General features: G+C 49.4%; 2 protein-coding genes and 1 pseudogene across 2 annotated transcripts; 2 read left to right on the top strand and 1 right to left on the bottom strand.

The window, feature by feature from the left end:
- Positions 1–514: 514 nt before the first annotated feature.
- Sarm1 (sterile alpha and TIR motif containing 1) lies at positions 515–22,634 on the bottom strand. Its single transcript, XM_051179861.1, has 9 exons — positions 21,896–22,634; positions 15,643–16,261; positions 14,227–14,439; positions 13,857–13,948; positions 13,527–13,762; positions 8,516–8,618; positions 8,261–8,450; positions 1,388–1,509; positions 515–1,177 (listed from the first exon to the last, which is right to left on the bottom strand). Exons 1-9 carry the CDS (start codon positions 22,360–22,362, stop codon positions 1,048–1,050), a joined length of 2,172 nt encoding a protein of 723 aa, XP_051035818.1. The 5' UTR covers positions 22,363–22,634; the 3' UTR covers positions 515–1,047.
- LOC127218839 (COX assembly mitochondrial protein homolog) lies at positions 20,117–20,557 on the top strand (annotated as a pseudogene).
- Positions 22,635–24,125: 1,491 nt separating the features above from the next.
- Vtn (vitronectin) lies at positions 24,126–27,346 on the top strand. The gene is made up of 8 exons (XM_051179860.1): positions 24,126–24,260; positions 24,350–24,469; positions 24,548–24,904; positions 25,019–25,158; positions 25,331–25,487; positions 25,646–25,798; positions 26,610–26,963; positions 27,163–27,346. The coding sequence occupies exons 1-8, from the start codon at positions 24,197–24,199 to the stop codon at positions 27,270–27,272; spliced, it is 1,455 nt and encodes a 484-aa protein (XP_051035817.1). The 5' UTR covers positions 24,126–24,196; the 3' UTR covers positions 27,273–27,346.
- Positions 27,347–27,673: the final 327 nt, after the last annotated feature.

The raw sequence follows: 27,673 nt of genomic DNA, 5'->3' as shown, positions 1-27,673 counted from the left end.
CTCTGTAAAACTGGGGTAACAGGACTGGAAAAGGCTGCTATGAGGGTTAGGGACCAGAGTGGGGATGTTTGGAACATGGCAGGGACTGGCGGGGGCCCCTAGTTCACTTGGGAATCTGAAGACCATGGTGGCTCAGGTGCTTCCCACATGGCCTACTCTGTGTTTTGATAAGATTCCCAGTGGATGTGGACACACTTCTGCAGGAGAAACTGCCCCAGGCTCTGGCATTTGCCCGCAGAGGTCCTGCCTCTTTCCCATGGTGTGTGTCCTGCTCAGGCTACTGGTGCTACTGCAGCTTCCCTGGTCTCTTCTGAGCAAGAGGGTGCCAAGCCCTGTGTGGGTGAGGAGCTGGGGAAGCCAGGTGGAGCAGGGTAGGCAAGAGCCTTAGGCACAGCACAGGGTTTTGGGCTAGGGTGGGTTCTTAGGGTCTCCCTGCACAAGCAAGGGGCCCCTTCTTGCACCAGAAAGGGCAGCAAGGCCAGGCAGAGGTTCGGCTCTGACACCCTGACTCCCAACATGGGAAAGGAGGCTGCCTAAAGAAATCTGGTAGGGGGTACCAGATATTACAGAGCAAAGCCATGAGGCAGCAGGAGTCCAGGTGAGGCAGGGGCCAGGCACAGTGTGAGTGGACAGTCTTTGGGGGATCCTCAACCCCAGATGCTGCCTGGGCCCAGGTAGAGGGCTTAGGCATTGTTCTTACTCCTGCCAGAGCCTACCAACCTTACCCTACTCAAGCTGGCTGCTCTTGGGGCAGGAGACGGGAGAATGTCCTTCCCCTAGCTTGAGTGTCCATAACTAAGCAGGGCCATGGCTCTGGATGTGAGTTGGAGCCTGCAGGCAGGGCCTGACAGAGGAGTGTCCTTTCATCTAACCCCGTGCCTGGCATCTCTGGTTAAAAGTGGGCCACAGGGTGGCAGCAGGGAAAGCCATTTCCTGAGAAAAGTCTGGTTTGTCTTAGCCCAGGAAGGCTCTAGAGGAGCTATTCCTTTAGGGGTGGGGAGATGATTGGACCAGGAGTCACAGCAGGGTGTGGGAACTGGGGACAAGTTAAGGCAGGCCCATTGGTGCAGCTCCCTCCAAACTGGTATCAGAACCGGCAGAGGAGTCTTGAGAGGGGCGGCCCTGCAGGAAGCGGATGATCTTCTCAATGGTGGCTTCTTGATACTCGTGGGACCATCTATGGACACAGAGGCCAAATGGGTCAGAGGGGTGGGCAGAGGCTGCTGTAGGCCAGTGCTATTTGGTTTTGGGGTGTATACACACCCCCTACACACAAACATACACACACACAAGATAGAGAGGGGGGAGGGAGGGTACACACACAGTACACATAGTACACACACACACACAGCTCCTTCCTTAACTCTCCCTAGGGCCCTGGGCTTACTTGATGCCATTGAAGGTGAGTACAGCCTGCATGTCCTCAGGCAGTGCCTGAGGCTCGGGCCACTCAAAGCCATCAATAATGGGCACAATATTCTTGCCACAGCTTAAAGCTGTCACAATCTCCTGGGAAAAGAAAGAGAAACAGACTGTTATGGTTTGATCTTGAATAACCCTTTTGAAAGCCCATGCCTTGGATGTTCAGTCCCCAGAAGTGCTGTTGGGAAGCTGCAGAGACTTCAGGAAGTAGGTCATAGAGGGCAGGAGGGGTATCCCTGGGAAGGCACAGCAGGACCCTGCCCCTTCCCCACTCTGTGCCTCCTAGCCACCATGGATCAAGAGCTCAGAGACCATGGACCAAAGTGAATCTTCCTCCCTTTTCTTCTCTTTCTCTCTCTTTTCTTTTTCCCCCCTAAGACAGGGTTTCTTTGTGCAACAGTCCTGGACGTCCTGGAACTCACTCTGTAGACCAGGCTGGTCTGGAACTACAAAGATCCTCCTGCCTCTGCCTCCTAAGGGCTGGAATTAAAGATGTGCACCATCACTGCAATTCCTACCGTTTCTGTTGATTTTCTTGAGTGTTTTATCATGTGATGGAGATCTGATTGACACAGGACTTTCATCCCACACAATGGCCCTGGAGCCACCAAGCATGAGAGGACCCCTCAGTCTGAGATTGAAGGGCAAGACACTGGTTCTATATTATACCCTGACTTCTCTCAGCTTTCATGGTCTTTACCCTGGAACAGGAAGGCTTAGAGCATCTAAAACTATTGGAGTCTCCTGAGGGTAATTTTACTATTGCAATGATCCTAGACAGAGGTCAGCTGGGGGGGGAGTGGCCTAGAAAATTCCTGGTGGGGGCTGGGCACCAACCAGGAAGACCAAGGGCAGCATGGGGCTTAGGATTTTTGAGGTGCACCCACTTTTCAGGAGGGGCTGCAGATGAGTTCAGTGCCAGTAGCCACAGTTTCATCATCCCTTAGACCACTGTGGAGATGGATTTGTTCATTGCTCATTTATTGTTTGTGGAGCCCAGAAATCATGAATCCAACATGTTGAACACTGAGCTACTTAACACTGTTGGGTTTTTTTTATTTTACTCTGATTCAAATGGGATGGGTTCTTTCCTCTTGGAGTAAAAACTTATTATATTTTACAGGAGCCCTCAGCTGAGAGACTTTGGGCTTCTAAAGAGATATTGAATATTTTCAAAGAGAGTGGACTTAAGTTTTAAATTTTTAGGCATCAGAGTTTTAAAAGTTGGAATTTGTTTTATATTGTGATACTGATATTAATGAGATCTTGGAGATAAACAAAAAAGTTATGGTCTAACAGTGATGTGCTACTGTGTGAAGCTGACAAGAGGTCAATTGTCTCAGTTAGTTTTTTGTTAACTTCACACAACTAAGATAATCAGCTTGGCTGTAGACAAGTCTGTAGGGCATTTTCTTGACTAGTGATTGATGTGGGAAGGCCCAGCCCACCGGAGGCCGTGCCGCCCCTGGGCAGGTAGTCCTGGGTGGTATAGGAATGCAGACAGAGGCAAGCCATGAGCAGCATTCTTCCATGGTCTCTGCCTCAGTTCTTGTCTTGGTTTCCCACTTCCTCATTGTGCTTTATTGCACAAGCACGCACGCGCATGTACATACACACACACACACACACACACACACACACACACTAAAGCAATGCTTTTTTAAAAATTACACCCAGGGCATTAGTGAGACCCATACTATTGGGTGTGTCTGTTAGGGTGTTTCTAGGGGCAGGGGGGAATAACTAAGAGGAGACTAACTGCCCTGAATGTAGCTGGCTCCATCCCATAGGCTGAGGCTGAATATAAGGGGGCAAAGAAGAAAGCCATCTGAATGGCACCCCCCCCTCTGCTTCCTGACCCAAAGGTGACAGCTAGCAGCCTCCTCCCGCCACTGACAAGAGAGCTCTTGCCTCTCAGCTTTCTTTGCCCCTGCATCATGAACACAATATGCCTTTCCTCCCTGGAGTTTCTTCTTGTCCAGTGTTTGGTCACAACTTTGTGGAATCTTAGGAGCAGGCTCTGTGACCTAAGGCGAGAATAATGGGCTTTCAAAGTCTGTTTTCTAATATGTAGACCAAGGTTAATGACAGTTAATGATATTACAGGATTATTGGGTGGAACAATGGCAACATTCCACAGCAAGTGATTAGAGCAGGAGTGTAGCACTTAAAAACTTTATATTTTAGGAGCAGTGGGGGGTGATGGCTCAGGACATCTAGCACAAGGGAAGGCTAAGGCAGGGCAGGAGGGGTGAGTTTGGGTCTAGCCTGGGGTATACCCTATCTCCAAAAGGGGGAAAAAAACATTTGTAAAGTCCAGAGGTAAAGCCTGCCCCACAGACTGTATTGGGGACATTATTCACTGTTAATACTGATCTGGTTTTGCCAAATGGGTTTTGCCTTTCAAGTCCCATCAGGGATGGAACTTTTTTAAGTGCAGTTCACTTGTGGGTTTGTATATTGATTAGCCACTAAATGTGGCTTCCGGGAAAGGAGTATGAAAACCAGAGACTATTACACACTGCAAACAACCAAAGAGGATGACAGAGTCTTTGGGATGAAATCCAAGGATCAAGCCATGCCACCCGCCTGGATGCTCCTCACCAGGCTCAGTGGTGGAGCCTGGGAAGAGAGCAGATGGAGTTTTCACACAGTCTGGTCTCCTGGAACCTTGGGAGGGGAGCCAAAGAGTGGAAGGTGTTTCCTACCAAGCCCCTCAAACATGCAACCCACGGGAACCCCAGGCTAAGCCTTTGTAGTCCATGTTCATCCAGGGGTGTGTCATCCAAGCCTTGCTGCCTCTGCTAAGCATCTGGGTGAGTCCTGGGCCTGCCACTTGTTGGGGGAACTTTTAGATATTTGCTCCACCCAGAATTACACAGAACCGAAGACAGTGCCTTTGATCACTGCCCAGACTTAGAGTTTGGCCAATAAAGGGATAAAGGCACGGTGGAGCTCAGTGATAGTGTGTGCTGGTTTGAAAGAAAATGGCCCCGGAAGAGAGTGGCACTGTTAGGAGATGTGGCCTTGTTGGAGGAAGTGTGTCACTGTGGAGTTGAGCTGTGAGGTCTCATGCTCAAACCACACCCAAAGAGACAGATCACTTCCGATTGCCTTTGGATCAAGATGTAGAATTCTCCAGTACGATGTGTGCCTGCACACCGCCATACTTCCAGCTACCATGCTTCCTGCCATGATGATAATAGACTAAACCCCTGAAATTGTACGCTGCCATTTCAATTAAATGTTTTCCTTCATAAGAGTTGCTGGGGCCAGGGAGATGACGCAGTGGTAATGAGGACTGGCTGTTCTTCCAGAGAACCCAGGTTCAATCCCAAGCACCCACATGACAGCCTACAACTGTCCGTAACTCCAGTTCCAGGGATCCAACACTCTCACAAAGACATACACACAGGCATAAACACCACTGTACAAGAAGTAAAAATAAATAAAATTCATAAAAAAGAAACAGAATCATACAGGAAAAAAAAATAGTTGCTATGGTCATGGTGTCTCTTCACAGTAATAGAAACCCTGACAAAGACAGACTGCCTGGCTACCAGGTCAATCTAACAGATATATATCCAAATCATCCACGTTTTCTCATTGGTTCAATTATTCCATAAACTCTTTTAAGGTTCCCTTTGTTCTACTCATAGTTTTAGACTCCAGGGATATGGCATAAACACAGCAGGTCTGAACTCAGCTGGCACAAAGAGACAATCCCTATCACCCCAGAAAGGCTGTCTGTCACCTATACAGCATCTTCAATCACATTCCTGGAAGATATCTTCCTGGTCCCATGCCTCCTCCACAAATCAGTCACCATATCCAGTCCTTTTACATGACCTCCAGGGCTCAGCCCTTTATCCCACTGCCAATCTGGATGGCTTTCCATGTTTATCCTCATATTCATTGCCCTAGTACCTCCCCTGGTATGATGATCACTAACACTGATTATCAGTTTGACTGGATCTAGAATTGCCTAGGACACAAGCCTCTGAGCATATCTGTGAGGAACTATCTAAATGAGGTTAGCCTTGGTCAAGCCTGTGAGGAATTATCTTGATTGGGCTAACTGAGGCAGGAAGATTCATCCTGAAAGTGGGTGGAACCATTCCCTGAGTATCAATACCAGACAGCACAAAATGGGGAAGCTGGCTAAGAAGCAGAATTAATCACACTGTGCTTCCTGCCTGTCTGCAGATGAAATACGAGCAACTGCCTCGAGCTCTTACCTGACTTCCCACGGCAGTGGAACATCTCAGGCTTCTACACAACTGTGGTGGAGCATCTCAGGCTCCTACCTGACTCCCCACTGGGGTGGAGCATCTCTGTGTAACAGTCCTGGCTATCCTGGAACTTGCTTTGTGGACCAGGATGACCTTAAACTCACTGAGATCTGCCTGCCTCTCTGTACCTTCCAAGTGCTGGGATTAAAGGTGTGTACCACCAGTGCCTGGTGGTCACTGATTTCTTTGGTGTAAATACTCCCACCATGGCTGATTTTAAGCCACCAAAATAACACCCCTGGATGTGAAGTTCTCTCAATTAAGTCTCAGTGAGGTTTGAAAGAAAATGTCACCCAAAGGGAGTGGTACTAATGGGAGGTGTGGCCTTGTGGGGGTGCACTTTGAGGTCTCCTTTGCTCAAGCTACACCCAGTGAGATAGGCCACTGCCTGTGAGTCAAGATGAAAGGACCCTCAGCTCCTTCCCCAGCACCGTGTTTGCCCACATGCTGCCTCGCTTCCTGCCATGATGATAGTGGACTGAAACTCTGAACTGTAAGTGAGCCGCTCCAATTAAATATTTTCCTTTATAAGAGTTGCCATGGTCATGGTGTCTCTTTACACCAATAAGACATCCTAACTAAGACACTCAGGTCAACTGAGTCCCCCACACGATCTCATTTCTGTCACGGAACATGGCACAGGTCCTGGGGAAGAAGCCTTTCTGATCTCCACACTACAACCACACTGTATCTCTGAGCCTCAGCTTAAACTCAGGTCATCAGGCTGAAGCCTGTGAGAGCGTGACGTCTCATCCCAACTCTTCTCCTTCACTCTTGCTGTCCCTGCCTGGAACATTCTCTCCCATTCTAAAACATGTACTTTATTTTAACTATGTGTACACGTTTGTGTATGGATAATTGCAGGTATCCTCAGAGGCTAGAAGAAGGTGTTGGATCCTACAGAGCTGAAATGTAGGAGGATGTGAGCTGCCTGATGTGGAACTGAGCTCCAGTCCTCTGTAAGAGCAGCGTGTGCTTTTTAATCTCCAGCCCCTCGCCAGCATCCATTTCTCAAGTTCTGCTTCCTGCATGGAGCCTCCCCTGATCATTCCAGCCCTGGCTTAGTGTTTACATGAGTCGTTGTGGGCATATTTTTACAGTGTTTGTTCAGTTTTAATTTTATTTTATTGAGACTGTGTCTTACTGTATAGCTGATCCTAGCTAGCCTGGATCTTACTATGTAGCCCAGGCTCAGACTCAGAAATCCATCTGCTTATGCCTCCCAAGCGCTGGGATTAAAGGTGTGTGCCAACATACCAGCTCTCTTTTTTATTTTAAATTATGTGTACTTGTGTGTGTGTGTGCTGTGTGCCTTTGCATGCTTGTGTGAGTGTGTGAGGTGCATGTGAGTGTGCTTGTGTAATGTGTACATAAGTGCAAGTGCTCTGGGAGGCCAGAAGAGGTCATCAGATGGCTTGGGGCAATTACAGGAGGCTGTAAGCCCTGAAAACTAAACTCTGCTCCTCCTCAATAACCACTGAGCATTTTCTGCAGCCTCATTGTCTTGTTCCTAAGAGACAAGGTCTTGCTGTATGGCCAGAGCAGGTCTTTGGCTCAGCCTCCTGACTAGGTCTACAGACCAGTGCCACAGCTCAGGCTCACTGTGGACATATTCTTGTCCTCAGCTGCATGGAGGCAACAGAACCTCACCTCAGTTGACTGCTGCATCCCTCAGCCCAAGCTCCAATCCCTATTGACTGATGCATGACTAATAATCTTTAGGTGTGCTATGAATCTATTCTCTGTACCTTCTGCAAGGGCTATATCATCCTACCATGCACTGGAGGTACAATGGTGAATTAAACAGATGTAGTCACAAAAATTAAATTAATAATAATAATTGCTACCACTATGTGCCAGGTGTTCTCCTGAAGACTTCCCAATTTAGCCCTTTGAGTGTTTTTAACAATATCCTAGATCAGTAGTTTCAACCTTCCTAATGCTGCAGCCTTTAATACAGTTCCTACGTTGTGGTGACCCCAAACCATTAAATTATTTCTGTTACTACTTCATGACTGTAATTTTGCTACCATTATGAGTTATAATGTAAATATCTGTGTCTTCTTATGGTCTTAGATGACCCCTGTGAAAGGTCTTGTTTTGGGGTTTTCTTTAGGTTTTGAGACAGGATAGCCCTGGCTTGTCCAGAAATTGATAAATAGACATGGCTCATCCTGAACTTGAGGTGGTCTCGCCTCCTCCTGGCAAGTGCTGGGATTATAGGATGCACCACCATATCCAGCTCACAGATGTTATATTTTGCATGCATTTTTATCTCTCCCTGATCTCACTGTACAGCCTTACACACGAATAAGACAGGTAAGTCATCCCCACTTTGTAGATGAGAAAATGGAGGCTGTGAGAGCCTAAGTAGCTTGCTAAAGTCCTACCCCAGATGGAGCAACGGCTTCCAAGTCCCAGCTGAGCCAGAAAGATGATCTGGGACTGAGTGCAGCTGGGGTGTGCAGAAAACAAGGGATGAGATGAAAGCGCATCCCCTCCACCCCATGCAGTGTTTCACCACAGAGGCACAGGCCAGCACCTACCTTGTGTACCCAGTCCTTGCAGCCGTGGTCCTGCATGCATTTGTCCAGTGCCCCAGCAGATAGCACGAGTACAAAGTTTCGAGCCGCCATGACACTCTGGATGAGCTTGTCCTCAAATTTGCCAGCTTCCAGCTTTTCCACATCGATGAAGACACTGAAACCATGCAGCTGCAGGTGTACCTTCAGGAGGCTGCAGGGATAGAGTAAACACCGTGGCCTGGCCCCAAACCCCAGCCATCTGCCCACTCCCCTCACCTGGCCAGCTGGGAACCCGAGCTTCTCCGGTAGCTGATGAAGACATCGGGGGTGTCTCCACTGGGCTTGCCACCAGAACAGGGCAATGGCGAGTGTAGCATTTCTGGGGCCAAGAAAAGAGACATCCACGTGAGGGTGGCCTCTCTCCACTACTCATCATGAGGTCTATCATCTTAGTCCCCTGTCTGCTCAAACTTCTCAGGCCAGTCTGGGCAAGGTGACTTGCCCCAGGAAAGGGTCACTGAAATGGAGAGGTGGATCCTATGGGAAGGAAAGCCACCCTTGGCTAGTCCTGAGCAGGAAGGGTCTGTGCTTTAGGGACAGGGACCTGAATCTAGCTTCATCTTCCTTCTGAACTGCAGACTGGCTTAAGCAGTTGCCCACAAGCACTCCAAACTGAGTCTAGGTTGAGCCCTATTTCCCCTTGGCCCCTTTTCATCATCCACCGGGAACCCAGGCTTCTGCCTCAAGTCCCACCTAACATGTCAGTCAGGGAAATGTGTGCCAGTGTCCTGACAGCCCCATGATGAGTGTAAACTACTGCAAGGGAAGGGTTATTGAATACATGTCCTGGGCATCCCAGCTTAGCCTGGCCTACCTCACAGGGGCTCAGAACAGCCACACCAACCTGCAGCTAAGCAAAAACAGCCAATACAGAGCCTACCTCACAGAAATCTAGTTTTCTGAAAACCATGATGAAAGTGAAAAGCATGGCTATGTTTCATATCACCATGAAGGGGAAAAACTGAACACGGCATGGTGGCACATGCCTACTGTCCCAGGAAGTGGAGGCAGAAAGATCACAAGTTCAAGGTCAGTTTCAACTACATAGCTAGTTTAAGACCAGACTGAAGTACACGAGACCCTGTCTGATCATGCACACACACACACACACACACACACACACACACACACACACACACTGATACACATACACACGAGAGAGGGAGAGAGAGAGAGAGAGTCATTGCTGTAAATGGGGAATCATCTAATGTACTAAGCTTGCACAGGATGCTGGCTGCCATCCTCAGTGCTAGGGATACTGCAGTGAACACAACAGCAAACTCCACCCTCATGGAGCTGCTGTGCAGTTCTCAGCACCTGGCACCATTCACTATTCAACTTCTGGGACTCCAGCCCCAAGGCTCTCCCTGTTTCAGGTGTCCAGTACCAGCCTCCTCAATGGTCTCCTGTGGTAGTCTGTAACTGGCCTCCCATAATCTCATAGAGAGTGGCACATTAGAAGGTGGCTTTGTCAGAGTAAGTATGGTCTTGTTGGAGGAAGAGTGTCACTGTGGAGGTGAGCTTTGAGATCCTTTATGTTCAAGAGACCACTCAGTGTCTCAGCTCACTTCCTGTTGCCTTCTGATCAAGATGTAGCCAGCACCATGTCTGCTTGCACTCCGCCATGCTCCCCGCCATGATGATAATGGATTGAACCTCTGAACTGTAAGCTGCCACTTCAATTAAATGTTTTCCTTGTGAGAGTTGCTGTGGCCATGGTGTCTCTTCACAGCAATAGAAACCCTAAGACAGTTCCCCAAGCTGTTACTAGCACTCTTTCCTGCCCGCCTGGTCCTCAGCTGCTTGGAGCCCCAAATGAACACACAGACCCTATAATAGTTATAATACTGTTGGCCGCTGACTAGGGATTCTTATTGGCCTGCTCTGTCTTAATTATCAACCCATGACTACTAATCTATGTATTTCTACTCTTACCGGAGAATGCCTTACTTGAGTCCTCTCTTCCCCAGGATCACATGACCACTCCCCTCTGCCTAAACCTCCCAGAAGTCTCCTCCTCTCCCAGACCCTCCTATCTTGCTGCCCTATTGGCCACAGTGTTTTATTCATCAACCAATAAGAGAAACATATGTACAGAAGACATCCCCATCACCAAGCCATTTAGGATTAACCATCCTATTCCATGTGCTACATCACCAGAGGGATCTGAGTATGTCATTGCCTCTATTTAAAAACAAAAACAAAACACTGGGCCAGGTAAGATGGCTCCGTGGTAAAAGGCCCTTGCCACCACGCCTGCCAACCCGAGTCCAATCCAGGGACTCAGGTGGATATGAGGATCAAGTGACAAAAGCTGTCTTCTAACTTCCACACATGTGCTATGGCAAGTTTATTCCCAACACTGACACACACACACAGAGACACAGAGAGAGACACACTCACACACACATACTCAGACAATAAAACATGAAAAATGTGCATGGTGGCTCATGCTTGTCACCCTGGCACTGGAGAAGAGAGGAGCATGAAGAGAGGGATCCCCAGAGCTAGTTGTAAGTCAACTTAGTCAGTTAGTGAGCTCTGAATTAAGTGAGATACCCTGACTCAAAAACAAAACAACAACAACAACAACAACAAAAAACCTTAGCTGTGGAAGCATGTGCCTTTGAGATCACTGGGAGACAGAGCAAGATCCCTGTGAGTCTGAGGCTAGCCTTGCTCTATTTAGTGAGTTCCAGGACAGTGGGGCTACATAGTGAGACCCTGTCTCAAAAACAAACAAAAAACAATGTCATGCAATAGAGGACGAAGAAGACACCCCAACACCGGCCCCTGGACTCCATATGCATGAACACACATGCACTCACGTGACATACAAAGAAGTTATACAAATATAAAATAACAAAATAAAACAGCTGGATGTGGTGGTGCACACCTTTGATCCCCGTACTTGGGAGGCAGATCTTGAGTTCAAAGCCAGCCTGATCTACAGAGCAAATTCCAGGAGAGCTGGGCTACAAGAGAAAAACCCTATCTTAATAATAATAATAATAATAAATAATTAAAACAAAAGAAAACAAAACATGAAGACTGCATGGTTCTTTATTCCTCAGAATAACTATTATTTTTGCCTTAGAACCTTACGGAAAGAAAGGAAGGAAGAAAAGAAGGAAAGTAGGAAGAAAGGAAGGAATGGAAAGAAAGGGGCTGGAGAGATGGCTCAGCGGTTAAGAGCACTAGCTGCTCTTCCAGAGGACCTGGGTTCAATTTTCAGCACTCACATGGCAGCTCACAACTGTCTGAAACTCCAGTTCCAGGGGACCTGACACTTTCACACCAATGCACATAAAATAAATTTAAATAAATTATTTTTAAAAAGAAAGAAAAGAAAGAAATCTTAGCTGGGTGAGAGGGCACACACCTCCAATCTCAGCACTTTGGCGGGGACAGAGGAATCTCTGAAGTTCAGGGCCAGCCTGTTCCAAGGCTACAAAGAGAGATTCTGTCTCAAAAAAATGAAACAAAACAAAACAAAACAAAAAACAAAACAAAACAAAACAACAACAACAAAAAAAAATGAACAACAGCAACAAAAGAAATCTTGGCCTTTCATTGGGAGCTTAAAGACAAAAGCTGACCTTCTTTTCTTAAGGCAGAAGAAAGAGTCTGCAGTGCCAGGTGGGTTAGCACACTCTTGCTGAGTGGAAGAATAAACTGAAATGAACTCATCTTCTAATAATAATATTCATAATTAACACCACACACACACACATTTGTCTGTTTATGATGCAGAAAAAACAGTGGGCTCAGATCCCAGTTGTCACTTAATGGCTTTTATAAGTGTTTTTAAATTCTTATTTTCATTTTATTATCTCTAAAATTAAAACCTATGGTGGAAACGTTTGATTACACAGGGTACACTTTTCAAAACACCTCAAACTGGACACTACCATGTTTGCTTTTCAAATTAAAGTCTCTCTTAAAAGAAAACTGTTTTCTTACATTTATATATTCATGGGATGGGGTGCCACAGAGAGCCTGTGGAGGTCAGAGGGCAGCTTGGGGGAGTGAGTTCTCTCCTCTGTGAGTCATGGAGATTGAGCTCAAGGCATAAGGCTTAGCAACAAGAACCTTTTCACACTTAACCATCTCATCAGCCCTAAGAGCCTCTTTTTAATCTTTAAACGTTTTTAAAAGTTGATTTCAAATACTGAACTCTTACTATATAGAACAGTTATAGAAATAAATAGGTTTTCTTTTCATTTGTGTTGGGTTTTTTGAGACAGGATTGCCTTACATAGCCCCGGATGGCCTTGGACTCCATGTGTAGACCAAGCTTGTCTTGAGCTTTCAGCAATCTTCCCGTCTCTGCCTCCCCCCCCCCACCCCGTGCTGGGGTTGCAGGTGCATAATCCACACTCAGTTATGAGATTATATATTAAAAACTTATCACAAGGGCTGGAGAGATGACTGAGAAGCGAAGAGCACTTGCTGCTCTTCTAGAGGACCCAGATGCAGTTCCTAGCACCGCGTGGTGGCTCACAACCATTTGTAACTCCAGTTATAGGGGCTCTGGTGCCCTCTTCTGGTTTCTATGAGCACCAGAAGCTCATGAGGTACACATACATACACATAGACAAACACTCATACACATAAAATAAAAATAAGTCTTAAAAAAAATCTGACTGATACATAGTTATTGACATGTAAGAACTAGCAAGAGTGAATTGTGCAATGAAAATAAGTCAGTAAGAAAATGGGGGCTGCCAGTGCCCTAGGTTCCGCTGGGTGCTAGGATAAGCCTACCCCCTAATCCCCACGCCCCCACCCAAAAGCAACAGGGCCCTCCAATGGCACCCATGTACTGTCCTACCTGTCCTTATACTTGCTAAAGCTACCCCTGCCTGGCTGCCCTTCCTGTTCTCCCTGCCTCCACACATCCCTCAAAACCTGGACAACAAACATCTCCTCCTCTAAGTCTGAACCTGGGTGATCAGGACAGGCTGTGATTCCTCTGGGCTCCCCCAGGAGTCCTGGGGATGCTTCCTACCATGGTCAACTGCTGATTGTATACCTCCTTATTCCTACCCTGGTATCCATCTCAGATGGAGGACTTCTTAAGGGCAAAAGGCAGCAGACTCATCTGTACATCCTCAAAGCCAGTCTAATCCAGCCAGGAGCTCACTCCTCAGAGAGGCTGCCTCCAGCCCTACCCCTCCCTTTCAGGATTGGAGCTGGAGTGGGGTTCCCAGGTGGGGGCACTTACCTCGGGCTGCAGTGAGGATGCGTGAGCGATGCACCCCAAGTCGGATGCCACAGTCCTCCAGGAGCTGCTGCTCTGACACGCGGTGCAACAGGGAGCGGTCCAGGCCACAGCTGACCAGGCCATAGGTGTACTGGCGGAAGCGAGGGTCCAGGCTGCCTAGCCAATCTGCTAGGTTGCTGCGGTCGCAGGTAGCATAGCTGGCAAAGGTCTTGAGCTCCGTGAGCTCCCTAAAGAACCTGCCCAGGAGGTAGAAACAAGGGTGGGCTGGTGGTGGGGGGTGGAGGGGTAGTTAAAGATTCCTCTGTGTTGGACTGGCTGGGGGCTCCTTGCCTTTTGCGGGTGATGCTTGATTTCATGCCCAGGTCTATCTGGAGTTCTTCCTCTGTGAGTCGTAGTAGCAGGTCACCATCTACCTGCTGATCCTGGGGGAGGTGGAGGTGTGAGGAAGGCTCTCCTTCTCCTCCCCTCCCGCACCCCCCCCCCCAGCACAAGATACAAGGGAAAGGAACAGGAGGTGGCGGTGGAGGCCAATGAGACTCTGAGGGTGGCTGACTGCGGGTTTCCCACCCCTAAAAGGCCACGGTGGCGCTGCTGGTGTGAGGTCTACACAGCACATAGTCTGCGGGATGCCTCCCAGTGGCCACCCGCCCTCAGGGACGCGCCCCGCTTGGTGTAGAGGGAGATGGCTACCCGTCTCTACCCGAAAATTCTCGCAGTACTGGGAGAAGCCAATCTGTTGCAGCCAGGTTTGGACTTCAGCCTCCTTCCAGCTGGCCACGCAAGGTAGGATGCGCCGGGGTACCTCCTCGCCCAACAGGCGCAGCGCGCGCTTCGCCAGCGCCGACGTGGTGCCATTGGTTGAGTAAGAAACGAGGCGTTTCAGGCTCTGGATGGCACCGATGTCACTGAACACCTTAGGAAAAAGGATGGATGAGGGAGTCTAAGGTTCCCAGCACCTCAGCTGCAACCAGACGTGTCCAGTCCATCTCTCTTCTAACTAAGGAAAGACCCACTAACTGTTTAGCCACCATCACTAAGTCACCGGTGCCTGCCCCAACAACCTTCAGTCCACCATGCATTTTCCCTCCTGAAACTTATCCACTCCTGATTAGGACCTCCAACTTCCTTGCCCATCCGCCCTGGGATAAAGTCTGTAGTTATCAGTATGGCCGCTAGGTGGCAGAAGACCCACCAAGTCTTACACTCGCAGCTTCCACATCAGTGCTGTTCCTAAACTCAAGTGTTTCTAGTGATTGGAACTCCACTGATTCATGGGAACCCAGATTGATCAGCGACTCCTCCATGCATTCCATTGACTCCTTCAATTTTTCCAAACTGTAAAAGCGTGGCCCAGAGGGGGAAAGCTAGCTGCTCAAGGTCACGGTAAGTCAGGAAGTAGGCAAAGGTTTAGATCTTGGCCATGGGGACCCTTTGCAACTCAGGTGACTGTCATTTACACCAAGGTCCTACCCCAAGCCTCTTTCTCCAGCCGCCTTCTCTTTTCCAGACTCTAGATGTAGGTGACTTGGCTGCCCACTGAGGCTTCCCAGCTGAACATCTGTTGGGCGCCCCAAATTCAACAGGGTCTTGTCTTCCACTGTGATCTCTAGCGCAGTTTACCCCCTCATATGCACGGCCCCCTCGCCTCCTTCCCAAGCATAAACCCCTAATCTGTCTACTTCTGTCTGCTACTGTCCCTTCCTCCACTTTCTCAGTTTGTCTCCCCAGCACAACAACCTCGAGCTACCCTTGTCACCCCCCACTTCTGCAGCGGCCAGGTTGATCTTTGTAAAAATTGAGGGTCTCCTATTTTAAAACGTCTCAGTATCTTCCTCTTGTCCCCAAGGGCCAAGAGCAACTTTGAGTCTTACCATCAAGGTCAAAATGACCGGTCCCTCTACCTTCTGTTGCTTCACCTAAGGCCTGGAACTCGATATGTCAGCCAGGCTAACCTCGAAGTCACCGAGGTCTGTCTGCCTCTGCAGACAAGCCCCACCAAAGGGGTCCTATGCTTCACTTCATTCTTGCGAGTACTCCAAATCCCAGCTGCAGATCGCTTCCTCTGAGAAACCTTTCCAGATGCTCTCTAACCCTTGAACCACCCTCCCCTATGTACCTTTGTCTTGCCCTGTAGGCTCTTGATGGCAGCCTCGGCGCACAGATAGAAAGCCCCGATGCACTGTGCCTCCAAACGCGACGAATCGAGCAGCAGCACCAGGCTTTGCAGGTCGTCTGGTCCGCGACCCTGGCGTGTGTCACTGGCGTCCACCAGGCAGCGGGCGAAGCGGCCGGGGTCCAGCGATGCCACGAGCGGCTCAACAAGCGCTAGCGTGCCAGAGTGCTCGACCTCGCGCTCCACCTCCTTGTTGGTAGCCAACACCGCCACCGCCAGGCAGGCATGCAGCCGCAGCAGTTCGTCCTCCTTGGAGAAGGCGAGAGGGAAGAGCCACTCTGCGGCGCGCTTCTCCACCATGCATCTCTGCACCGCCTGACCCCCGTGCAGCGCGCAATTCGCCAGAGCCAGGGCGCAGTGGCGCAGTAGCGCCGGGTCTGTGCGGCGGCACCAGTACAGCACTGCGTCCAGACCGCCGGCCCCCACCAGCCGCTGGCACGTCTCCTCCGAGTGCTTGAACATGTGCTCCAAGATGCCTGCCACGCTCCGTGCTAGTTCCACTGGTTCGCGCTCCTTCGCCAGGTTCAAGATCACGCCCAGGCCGATACGCGCCACACGGTCCCTGCCGGGCGACAGGAGAAAGAGAACGTGGTGTGGCTGCAGTCTCCGGAGCTTGGCTTTCTCATGGAGGATCTCTGGGCCTCACTAGTGTCGTAGAAGACATGGCAGGCAGCATTATTACCCTTTTTCTTCAGACCCTAACTTCTGTCTCTGGTTATCTGGGAGCTCTAACTTGGCCACAGCCACCTCCTCCTTTACCATCTTCCCAAAGCTGGCTGAATGCTTCCAACTCTATGGCCGATTCCTGGGTCGTCTGGGTTCTTCTTTGCTGTCTTTCTGTTTGCAAACACCTGACACCTCTTTCCTCACATCACCGACGGGAAAAGAATACTTATTTTATAAAAATGTTATCAGGACTAACAAAATACTCCATAAAGAGGGCGAAGAGGGGGTTCAGCAGTTGGGTGTTTGCTGCTCATGCAGAGAGGTCTAGAGCTCAGTTCCTAGCACCTGTTAGGCAGCTTGGCTCCCAACTGCCTGTAACTCTACTTCTGGAGAACCTTTGCTTTCTTCTGGTCTTGGAGCGCACCTGCACACACATGCACATACAAGCACCGAGGTACAATAAAAAATGAAAATAAAAAAGATAATTCATAAAACTCAATAAATGCAAATTTGCCATTTGATGTATCACCAGAAGTACATCACTCTTAAGCCTGTCCTTGAACGCGTCTAACCTTCATATTCCATGAATGGTGTGTTCTTATTCATTTACTTGGTCGATATTGTTTGAGGACCTACTATGTGCTTGACTTGGCACTAGAGAGGCTGATGTTAAACAGTGATTAAGTCTGTGTCTTATTTAGCCCTAGCAAACAAGGCTGGCTGTGGACAAGTAACCAATGAGGGCTCAAGCTCTCAGTAGTAAGGTACTATGCTAGCAAACTGGATGATGTCATGTAGGAGAGATGTGTCTAAGGAGATTTTATCTGGGAAATAATATGAGACAACTGCCTGCAAAAAGCTAAAAGAGCCTAATGCGAGACAGAGACAAGCCAGGACAAAGGCCCTGCCACTGACGAGCTAGCATGTTTGAGGAAGAGAAAGAAGGCCAGGAAAACAAACAAACAAAATGCAGGAATTCCATAGAAAATGGGCAGTCTTAGACAATATATGAAAGAGAAAATCCAAAATGTTAGCAACATAAGGAGACACTGCAACCTTCTGGGCAGTCAGGAGAATAAAGATAGCCTGAGAGGTGGGCAAACACAAAGGGTGGGAGGGTTTTGAAGGTCCTGCAGACTCTGGGAGGGCTGCCAGCTGGCTCGGTTAATTTGGGGAGCAGACACTCTCTCCTAAAAAGAGTCCAGTTGAGGGCCCATGCATAAAGATGCTTGACACAGTGCTATTTATGGAGCAAGGAAGTTGGAGCCATCAATACCAAGCCCATGCATGGGGTAACTGGACAGGTGTTCATCTGTGGTAGCAAATGACTGAACAGATTTGCCATTGTAACTTGAAGAAATTCTTTTTTATTGTTGTTGTTGTTTTCCAGACAGGGTCTTACTATGTAGCTTTGGTTATCCTGGAACTCATTCTGTAGACCAAGCTGGTCTCAACTCATAGAGATCTGCCTGCTTTTGCCTCCTGAGTGCTGAGATTAAAGGCATGTCCCAGGGTGTAACATGAAGGATCTCTAACGTAGAGTTGGAAAAGGAAACAGTGTGCTGTGTACCTTAGTACCATTTGTGCAAACTAAAAATGTCTGCGCTCAAAACAAACCTAGAGGTTTTACCAGGCTGCCCACAGCAGCACACATCTGTAATCTCCGCTGCCCAAAACTTGAGAATTATATGGGTCATGGTGGTGCATGCCTTTAATCCCAGCACTTGAGAGAGGCAGGCAGATCTCTTTGAGTTCAAGGACAGCCTGGTCTACAAAGTGAGTTCTAGGACACCCAGGACTGTTGCACAGAGAAATCCTATCTTGAAAAACCAAACAAATAAACAAGACCAAAATAGAAGAAGTTGAGAATTGAAAGTTCAAGGCCAGGACTACATAGTGAGTTAGTAACAAGCTTAGGTAACTTAGAGAGCCCCATCTCAGACAGACAGACAGAAAGGCTAGTGATGTAGTTCAATGGCAAAGTGCTTGCTTAACATGTGCAAGGTTCTGAATCCAACCTCTAGCATCACAAAAGAGAGAAAAGATCTCACCAGCTACATTAAATATATTCAGTGTTTGCTTAGGGATTGGGTCAGGAGGATGGTTGGGAGATGAGCCATGACAAAGGGATCTTGCATTGCAGACACAGGTGCATGCACAGGCTTGCAGCTTTTGGAGAACTGGGTACCACCTAGGGAGCTAACCACACTCCTACATGCTAAAGCAGAGGGTCCAAAGACAGAGTGGTGAAGAAATCAGTCCTGATAGTCTATTCGGCTTCCTCAAGGCATCTGTGCTTTATCTTTGTGACAAACGGGAGGCGACTGAAGATCTTTGGGGAAAGAGTGTACAATTTGTGTTTAGATTTTAAGGAACTGGCCGCTCCAGGGAAGGTATGCTCAAGGCAGATCCTGAAGGCTTTCAGAGTAGCAAACAAACTGCCACTCTCCAGGCAGAGGTAAAGACTTTCTGTCTCACCTACCTCCACAGATGATGTTGTCCCTTTGTCAGGTGACTTTCTGCCTCACTTACCTCCACAGATGACTCTTCGTCAGGTGACTTCCAAAGACTTAGGGGGCAACAGAATTCTTGCTCTGTGGATGCCACCAGGAGCATAGAGCACAGTGTACAGGGCATTGCACACTTTGTGTAGCCTGGATAAGTCCTGGACATGCCATACGTTCAGCAAAGCTTTGCTGACCTCATCACTCAGCCTCTCTACAGGCCACCCCAAAGGAACAAATAGGCCCTAACTCTCCATCCTGGAATCTGGAACTTGGGCATTCCTTTTGCCAGTGAGCAAAGCTAAGGTCAGAGAGAGGTCATGCCAAATCCAAGGTCATAGAGTTTCTGACAGGTCTGTTTGTCTGCAGAGTTCAAGATCTTTTTTATCTTGACTTTGGACTAGGTAAACTCTTAGGCTATCAGGGCTAGATATATGTAAGAAATAATCTCATGTCTGGGGAGATAGTTCAGCAGTTAAGAGCACTGCTACTCTCCCAGAGGACCTGGTGGCTCACACTCCTCTATAACTCCAGCTCCAGGGTACCCAACATCCTCATTCACATCTGGAACTGTATTTCGACCTCTAAGTCTTAGCCTACAGCTCTAACTTTTCCTATGCCCAGAAACCTTCCTGAAGTTAGAGCTGTGTGCTGGTTGTGAAAACTGTTAATTCATTTCCCAATTCTGTTGTCTGAGACTGTGGACCTGATGAAATGGCCATAATCTTTGGAGGTACACAGCCCTAGTTTCAAATCCCAGCTGCCTAGTAGGGGAATAGTCATTTATATATGACAATATCTTATGTGAAAATGCTTATGTATTCCCTGCCCCTCTCTGGAAGGATGTACAAAAAATTAGCTCAGTGGTTTTCCTCTGTAGAGTAGGCTTTGCGAGAACATGTAAGTATTCCTCCCTTTTTGCACACCTTTGCATTTTTTTAATGTATGTGCAATAATTTTCTTTCCTTTTATTAAAGCAGTATCCTCTATTATTCATTCAATATTCTAGGGGAGGCCACTTAGCTTCCCTGAGGATATGTCCATTATATTAATTCTGTTCCCCTGGTGGGGTGGCCTGTGATTTAGAGGGCTTTTAGATGATGTTGGGTGTTATGGGGTCAGGTTTGAAGAGCCCTGCACTGTTGACAGTTCAGGGGTGAGAGAAAGTGATTTAGAATTCTGAGAAGTGGTTCTCTCCTCTCTGCTCCCCAGCCCACGAATGGCCCTCTTCTTCTCTGCCCTCCGAGATGGTGCTGAGCCCCGCAGAGCAACACCTCTGACATGTGGAAAAAGATGTTCTGGTCCCAAAAATAATGAGAGAAAAGGCCAGAGAGAGGTGTTCTGAATACGTTGAAGTTTTTGGATGCCAGCCAAAGCCCAGCCTTGACAGCCAGCCAGCCTCCTGGGACAGCTGCAGGGTCAGATTTCACCAGATGTTTCAAAGACTCTGGAATCCTTATGGTAGTAAAATGCCGGAAAGAAAATTCTGCATTGAAAGATTGTCTAACTGCTTACTATAATGATCCAGCCTTCTACGAAGAATGCAAACTGGAATATCTCAAGGAAAGAGAAGAATTCAGAAAAACTGAGTTCCTGTCAAGAAGAGGCTACAAAAGCTTCCTACAAGCATGTAGGCAAATAGTGAGTTAGGAAGTCACATCTTATGGAAGCCACTTGTAATGTGTCAGAAATGACAGACTGAAACAATGTTTTCTCACCCTAATCATGAAAATACTGATTCTTTTTTTATGAAATAATAATTTACTTCAGAAAACAAAACAAAAAATCTGAGAAGTGGCTGCAACAATCCTCTGGGGAAGACCAAAGCGACCAGAATAGAACAGCAAAGAGTCAGTAAGGAGATTGATTGATGGAGGAGGGAAATATTCGTAAGCAGAAACCCTCAGTGTGCCCCCCTAACCCCCACTTTCCCTCCCAGTCTTATCCCTTCACACTTTGGAAGAATGCAGAGCCCCTGGGTTTCTGGGGAAACAGCACAAAAGGTTACCAGGATTTGTGCCCTGTCCTTGGTCCTGAAGCAACATCCGCCTGTGTTGGGGGACTGGTACACTAGTTAGTGGTTACCCTCTCAGGACTCTCAATAGGTAAGGATAGTCATTTTCTTTTCTTTTTTGTGTCTAACCACCATGGCTGTCCTGAAACTCACTCTCTAGACTAGGCTGGCCTCGAACTCACAGAGATCTATCTGCCTCTGCCTCCCAGTGCTGGGGTTTAAGGCGTGCTCTAGTGTGCTTGCATCATGCAGTTCCTGCTCCTCCTAGAACGCTCCCTGCACCCACTTTCTACAGGTTCTTGACCCACATACCAAGTCCACTCCAGCCAAACTGGGTCTCAACATACTCAGCAAGCACCCACTCTATTTTCGGGTTTTCCATACTCATGGTCCATCCCCACAAGGGCACCAGATGTTAGATGAGTGAGGCAAGGCGAGCAGAACCTTACTTTGGGTCTCCCAACCTAAACTGTTCTGTTTGTGCGTTCTTCGACAGTTGTATTATTTCCACGTGATTGAAAACCCAGAGAAAACGCCTCTCCCTCTTTTCCATAATACATGTGAGGTCAGCGTGCTAAAAGTGACTTTTCCAGAAATTCCGAGCTGAGAGCCTGAGATTTTGGCGAGAATTAGGAATATGATAGCCCGTTTTGTTCTGGCACCAAAGGATTGGAAAAGTGAGCTTTCTGAGGGCTTCATAGCTCAAAGAAGGTCTCAGGAAGTAGGCGAAGGACAGGCAGCCAGCCTTAGTCTGTTCCCACATACAGAGAAAGGGAAGCGCCTCAGTTTCCCCTGCCTCCACCCTCTCAATCCAGAAAACAAAACAAAACTTTTTGCTACTGACCAGACGCTGCAGAATGAGATCATGGCTGGCCTGGTGAGAGGGTAGCACAGAAGGGCACTCAGATGCAGGGGAGAACCATGGGCTCAGAGGGCTATCAGCAGTGGGATGCCATCTCCAACCACCTCCGCTGCCCTGGCCTCCCCACCACCTCACGGCGCTCTCCCTCACCGGTTCTCGGCCACCAGGATCTGCTCCAGCAGGCGCGCGGCCTGCACGCGGGTCTCTAGCTCCGGTGCCTGCAGCAAACGCAACAGCAAGTCTAGGCCACCGTCCAGGCGTATCGCATCGCACAGACCCTGGGCCACCTCGCGGCCCACGGCCGGCAGCAGCCAGGCCTCCTCTACCAGCTGGAAGACCTCGGAGAGGCCGGCGCCCACCGCCCGCGCCGCGCTTGCCTGCTTCAGCTCGGACAGCGCCTGCTGCAGCTCAGGCAGAGAACGCTCCAGGGCTCCTTGCACCTCGGTGCCCACCCCGGGAGACACCTCGCGGGACCCGCGGCCCGCAGCCCACCACGGGCTGGGGCTGCCATTCCTATCCGGCCCCGGCACTGTCAGCCGATCGGCGCCCGACTGTGAGCCCGACATGGCGAAGAAGCGGCACAGTTTGTAGGCGGAGAAGAGCAGCGTCAGGACCATGGGCGCCGGGCAGCTGGGGGCATACCGCGCCTGGAGGGGCGGGGCCTGGCGGAGCGACCCCGGCCTTGGGAGGAAAAAGCAAAAACCAGGACCTAGCAAGGGCGCTGGGCCACACGTTTAGAAGCAAAGGGAGGAGGGCTGCTCGGGGATACAACGGCTCAGAGGAAGGAGATACAGGGAGAGGGAAGCAAAGGATGGATGCGGCTCGGGAGGGTAGAGACGCCAGTGCCCGGAACAAAGCGCAGCTCCAGCTTCTTAGCTCTGTGGAGCCGAGACGCTCAGCATCAACCACGCCTCTGAGTAGCGTAGCCGAGTCAAGGATTTGATGCCTCGCCTCTAGGTCTCGAAGGCTCCGCCCCTGCCGCGGACGCAAGCTCCACCCCAGGCCTCACTTGGTCCCGCCTCCTTTCTCTAGTCCTCTACCCTTTCCAGAGTGCCAGGTAATGTAAGGGGCTGAAAAGAGAGGTCTTCGATTCCCCACTACTCGCCCTGTCCCGGGTGATGTGGAAACAAATTGGCTGAATGTATCTACATCCCCTTCCTATGGTTAAAGAATCACAGTGAGCTTCTCAAGGCCTTTTAATGCCTGTTTCCACTTAGGCCTCACATGTCTGTAGGGAGTAAGACTTAGTGCTTCTTTTTGCCTCTGAGGCGACATAGAGAAGAGACAGATTACAGAACAGAAATCTTAGGGGCTTCAGAAGCATACCGGTGCCTGAAATTTGGCACAAAGCCTAGCATTCTGTGTCAGTGAGCATTTTTTTTTCCATAGAGGGATCACACTTCATAATGTAAGTCTAAAAATATGTCCGATGAGTCTTTATTGATGAGGTCACTGTAGGTGGACTCAGGGGTAGTCCACTGAGGATCAGTGGATTAGTGGAAGCCTCAGCAATGGGTTCTGGGAGTGGAGGAATGTCTTAGTCTTTAAGAGCACTCTTTTTTTGCAGCGGTCCCGGATTTGATTCCCAGCACTCATATGGCAGCTCACAATTGTTCAAACTCCAGTCCCACAGTGTCCAAAGCCCTCTTGTGACCTCCACAGACACCAGGCATGCACGTGGTGCATGGACACTCAAACACACAAAATAAAATACATAAACTAAAATTCAAGAGAGGAATGGATTGTGGGCCAAAGCATGAGGAGCCACTGCTTCCTGTACTGTGGAGCCTAGCTTGGAGAGAACCATGCTTCTACAAGGAGAGGCTAGAAATGAAGCTTTGTTCTTTTAGATAGGAGAAGAAACCTCCCCCAGAGTGCCTGGCAGCTCTCCTCCTGCCCCTCCTTCCACTCCGCTGCCCTAAATATCCAACTGGGAAGTGGGGTAGGATGGGGCAAACACTTAGTCAGGATCAAACAGTAACCCAATAATTGATTGTGGGAATGAGTTGGAAGGCACCAGGCACCAAGCAGTTTGTCTGTTCTGGCTCATGTAATTTCTTAACACCAGATGAGGTCTGGCACCGTGGTCCCATTTTATAAAGAGAAAGTCTCAGAGAGATTACTGTAACTGGCTCACAGGATGATAACACATGCTTTCTTTCTGTCTTCTCAACTCACCATGCTATCCCAGCTGCCCATGAGCCTTCTGACTCTGGTCTTGGCAAGATTTCTATTTCTCAGCTCTCCGAGGGCTGGGTTTCTGGGAATGTGACCCTTTGCTGCAGGTGTGTTTGGAGGAGGGGAATAGGGCTGGGCCAAAGGATGAGCAAATAGAGGCAGAAACCCAGTAAAATAGCAACTTCTCTTCAGTTCCATTCTTTTCCCAAGCTGAACGGTGAGACTCTGGAAGCTCCGAGCCCAGCTTGCCAGGCCCTCAGCTAGAGGCCTGCCATGGCCCCTCTGAGGCCCTTTCTGATACTAACCCTGCTGGTGTGGGTTTCTGTGGCTGACCAAGGTGCGGGGGTGATTGGTGGAGATCTAGGGCAATGCAGGGTGGGCAGGTGGTCTGGGCTGGGCTGTAAAGACTAATATTCCCTTCCATAGAGTCATGCAAGGGCCGCTGCAACCAGGGGTTCGTGGCCAACAGGAAGTGTCAGTGTGATGAGCTCTGCAGTTACTATCAGAGCTGCTGTGCTGACTACGTGGCTCAGTGCAAACCCCAAGGTTTGTTCAGAGCCCTGATGGGTGGGCATGGGATCTCCTGTGCGACTGGACACTTACAACTGCCCACTCTGCCTGCAGTGACTCGGGGGGATGTGTTTACTATGCCAGAAGATGAGTACTGGTCCTATGACTACCCGGAGGAGACCAAGAATGGCACCAGTACCCATGTACAACCAGAGAACACTTCTTTGCACCCTGACCTGCAGCCCCAAACCGAAGATGCCTCAGAGCCAACATCTTTCCTAAAGCCTGAGGAACAGGTTCCTACACTGGAGGCAAGCACCTCAGTGCCTGAAGTGGGGTACCAGGAAGTGATTCCAAGGCCTGACACCTCTGCTCAAGAAAGCTCTGACTTCCCAGAAGAAGAGCTGTGTAGTGGGAAGCCATTTGATGCCTTCACAGACCTCAAGAACGGTTCCCTCTTTGCCTTCCGAGGTGCCTCTATGGATGGGGGGTGGGGGATAGGGTGGGGGGTAGGGGATAGGGTGAGGGGGTAGGGTAGGCTGCCCCAGGAGCATCTGCTTCTCACACAGCCTCCCATTACTCTAGGTCAGTACTGCTATGAGTTAGATGAAACAGCAGTGAGGCCTGGGTACCCCAAACTCATCCAAGATGTCTGGGGCATCGAGGGTCCCATTGATGCTGCCTTCACTCGAATCAACTGTCAGGGGAAGACCTACTTTTTCAAGGTATCAGACCCAAGTCCATGAGTCAAGGTAAAGAGTATCATGGAAGATGCTGGGAGATGTGAGAACAAGGTACTCAGGGATTCCAGGAGCTGGTGAGAGCCAATTTAGGATCTAGGACTGCCTCTTTTCCCAGAAGTACTTCCTCACCCTTTTCATCTTCCCTGACCCTCAGGGCAGTCAGTACTGGCGCTTTGAGGATGGTGTTTTGGACCCTGGTTATCCCCGAAACATCTCTGAAGGCTTCAGTGGCATACCAGACAATGTCGATGCGGCGTTAGCCCTTCCTGCCCACCGCTACAGTGGCCGGGAGAAAGTCTACTTCTTCAAAGGTACTCAGGGTGGGAGGTGAAGGGGCCAGTGGTGGAGGAATCCATGCTCTTTGCTAAGCTTCCCTGGGTCAGGACTTGGGGTATGCTCCCCCCCTGCCTCGGAGCTCCTCAGCTTTGGTCAGACCTGCTCTTCTCATGCCAGCTGTCCTGCTCCTCAGGGAAGCAATACTGGGAGTATGAATTCCAGCAGCAGCCCAGCCAGGAGGACTGCGAAGGCAGCTCTCTGTCAGCGGTGTTCAAGCACTTTGCCTTGCTTCAGCGGGACAGCTGGGAGAACATCTTTGAACTCCTCTTCTGGGGCAGATCCACTGGTATGGAGGGAGAGCTCTCCAGAAAGTGGGTTTGGAGTAGGGCCAGACTGTGGTGGGGGCTTCAGGGGGAGGGGACTGGAATTGTGGCACCATCGATCAAGAGCTGTTTGCACTGGCTAGACTTTGCTTCTGTTGACTTTTGGGGGTGAGGCTTGGCTCCGTTTGGACCCCATACCTTGGACTTTGCCTAACACAGCAGAAGGAGGGGCAGTGGATGAGGGGTTTAGGAGGGGCAGAGACACAAGGGATGCAGTGGAGAGAGGACACAGGGAAAGGCACTGGACAGGGAACCTGAGGCCAGGGTGCTGGGTACTGAGTTTTTCATGAGCTTGTTGTGTGTCTTGGGCAAGATGAACTCTAAAGGTCCTGCTGGAATCAGCTGTGGTGGCACACACATTTAATCCCAGCACTCTGAGGCAGAGATAGGCAGATCTCTGTGTGTTAACAGGCCAGCCTGGTTTTCATAGTGAGTTCCAGATGAGTCATGGGTACATAGAGAGACCTTGTTTAAAAAAACAAAAAACAGAAACAGAAACAAACAACAACAACAACAACAAAAACAAAACAAAAAACTGCAGGGCAGTGGTGGCACATGCCTTTAATCCCAGCACTTGGGAGGCAGAGGTAGGCTGATCTCTGTGAGTTCAAGGCCAGCCTGGTCTACAGAGCGGGTGCCAGGACTGGCTCCAAAGCTACACTGAGAAACCTTGTCTCGAAAGACAAATAAATAAATAAATAAATAAATTAATTAATTAATTAATACTGTCCTGCTGGAGAAATCAAAACATTGATCCTCCCTTTTCTGCTATAGATGGCGTCAGAAAACCCCAGTTCATCAGCCGGGACTGGCATGGTGTGCCAGGGAAAGTGGACGCTGCTATGGCTGGCCGCATCTACATCTCGGGCTCCACGTTCCGCTCCTTCCAGGCTAAAAAACAGAAGTTTAAGCGTCGCAGCCGAAAACGTTATGGTTCACGCCGTGGGCGTGGCCGCAGCCGCAGCAACAGCCACAGCCTGAACTCTCGTCGCTCAAAGCGATCAGTCTGGTTCTCTTTGTTCTCTAGTGAGGAGAGCGGGCTAGGAGACTACAACTATGATTATGATATGAACTGGCTTGTACCTGCCACCTGCGAGCCCGTTCAGAGCGTCTATTTCTTCTCTGGAGGTGGGAGCCCTCTCGAAGCTGGTTTTGCTTGGGCCTCTCCTGCAGGTTCTGGTCCCTGGGTGCTGCACACAGCCTGTAGATGGTGACCTTATCTACATGGTGGATGTTCACTTTCACTTCTGAGAGAAACCCTTGTTTTCCTTCTTGGGATCAGTGACAAGCCAGGCAGGATCTTACACACCTTTCTGTTCTCTTTCAGACAAGTACTACCGAGTCAACCTTAGAACGCGGCGAGTGGACTCTGTGAACCCTCCCTACCCACGCTCCATTGCTCAGTATTGGCTGGGCTGCCCAACCCCTGAAAAGTAGGAGTCAACCCACACAGCCGCACCTCGGGAAACCCATCCTCCAGCTCTTTCCTCCCAGCCCAATAAAGTCTGTTGGCCCTGAGTTTAAGACTACTGTCCTAATTAGGGTGGGAGCCCGTTTCCCTGGACAAAGGAGGAAAAGTGGGGCTCTCAGGACTGATTGAGGAGGGACAGAGAAGACCCCACTGGGCTCGGGTGCTCTTCCTAAGCCAGAAACACTGGAGCTTGTCAGAGCTACCCTTCCAAGTCCACCCCCACTCCCAAGCTCTAGCCCCGCACCCCCCCCCACTCCATGGTCGAACATGGAACGCCAGCCCCTGTGGTGATGACTGCCGTTACCCAGTCACCCTGTCCAGGTGAGGCTTCTTTGATCATGGAGTTAACCAGGGCCTCAGAGGAGAT

This window comes from Phodopus roborovskii, unplaced genomic scaffold, assembly GCF_943737965.1.
Source record: "Phodopus roborovskii unplaced genomic scaffold, PHOROB, whole genome shotgun sequence".
In the NCBI taxonomy this organism is placed as follows: domain Eukaryota; kingdom Metazoa; phylum Chordata; class Mammalia; order Rodentia; family Cricetidae; genus Phodopus; species Phodopus roborovskii.
This window is presented reverse-complemented; position numbering and strand designations above follow the sequence as displayed.

Excerpts from the sequence above, each read along its gene's own strand:
- Vtn (XM_051179860.1), top strand. The coding sequence starts at position 24,197 with ATGGCCCCTCTGAGGCCCTTTCTGATACTAACCCTGCTGGTGTGGGTT. Across the intron at positions 24,905-25,018 it reads TTCCCTCTTTGCCTTCCGAG|GTCAGTACTGCTATGAGTTA; the intron begins GTGCCTCTATGG and ends CCATTACTCTAG. Across the intron at positions 25,488-25,645 it reads GAAAGTCTACTTCTTCAAAG|GGAAGCAATACTGGGAGTAT; the intron begins GTACTCAGGGTG and ends CCTGCTCCTCAG.
- Sarm1 (XM_051179861.1), bottom strand. The coding sequence starts at position 22,362 with ATGGTCCTGACGCTGCTCTTCTCCGCCTACAAACTGTGCCGCTTCTTC. Across the intron at positions 1,510-8,260 it reads GCAAGGACTGGGTACACAAG|GAGATTGTGACAGCTTTAAG; the intron begins GTAGGTGCTGGC and ends TTCTTTTCCCAG. Across the intron at positions 1,178-1,387 it reads CTCACCTTCAATGGCATCAA|ATGGTCCCACGAGTATCAAG; the intron begins GTAAGCCCAGGG and ends CTGTGTCCATAG.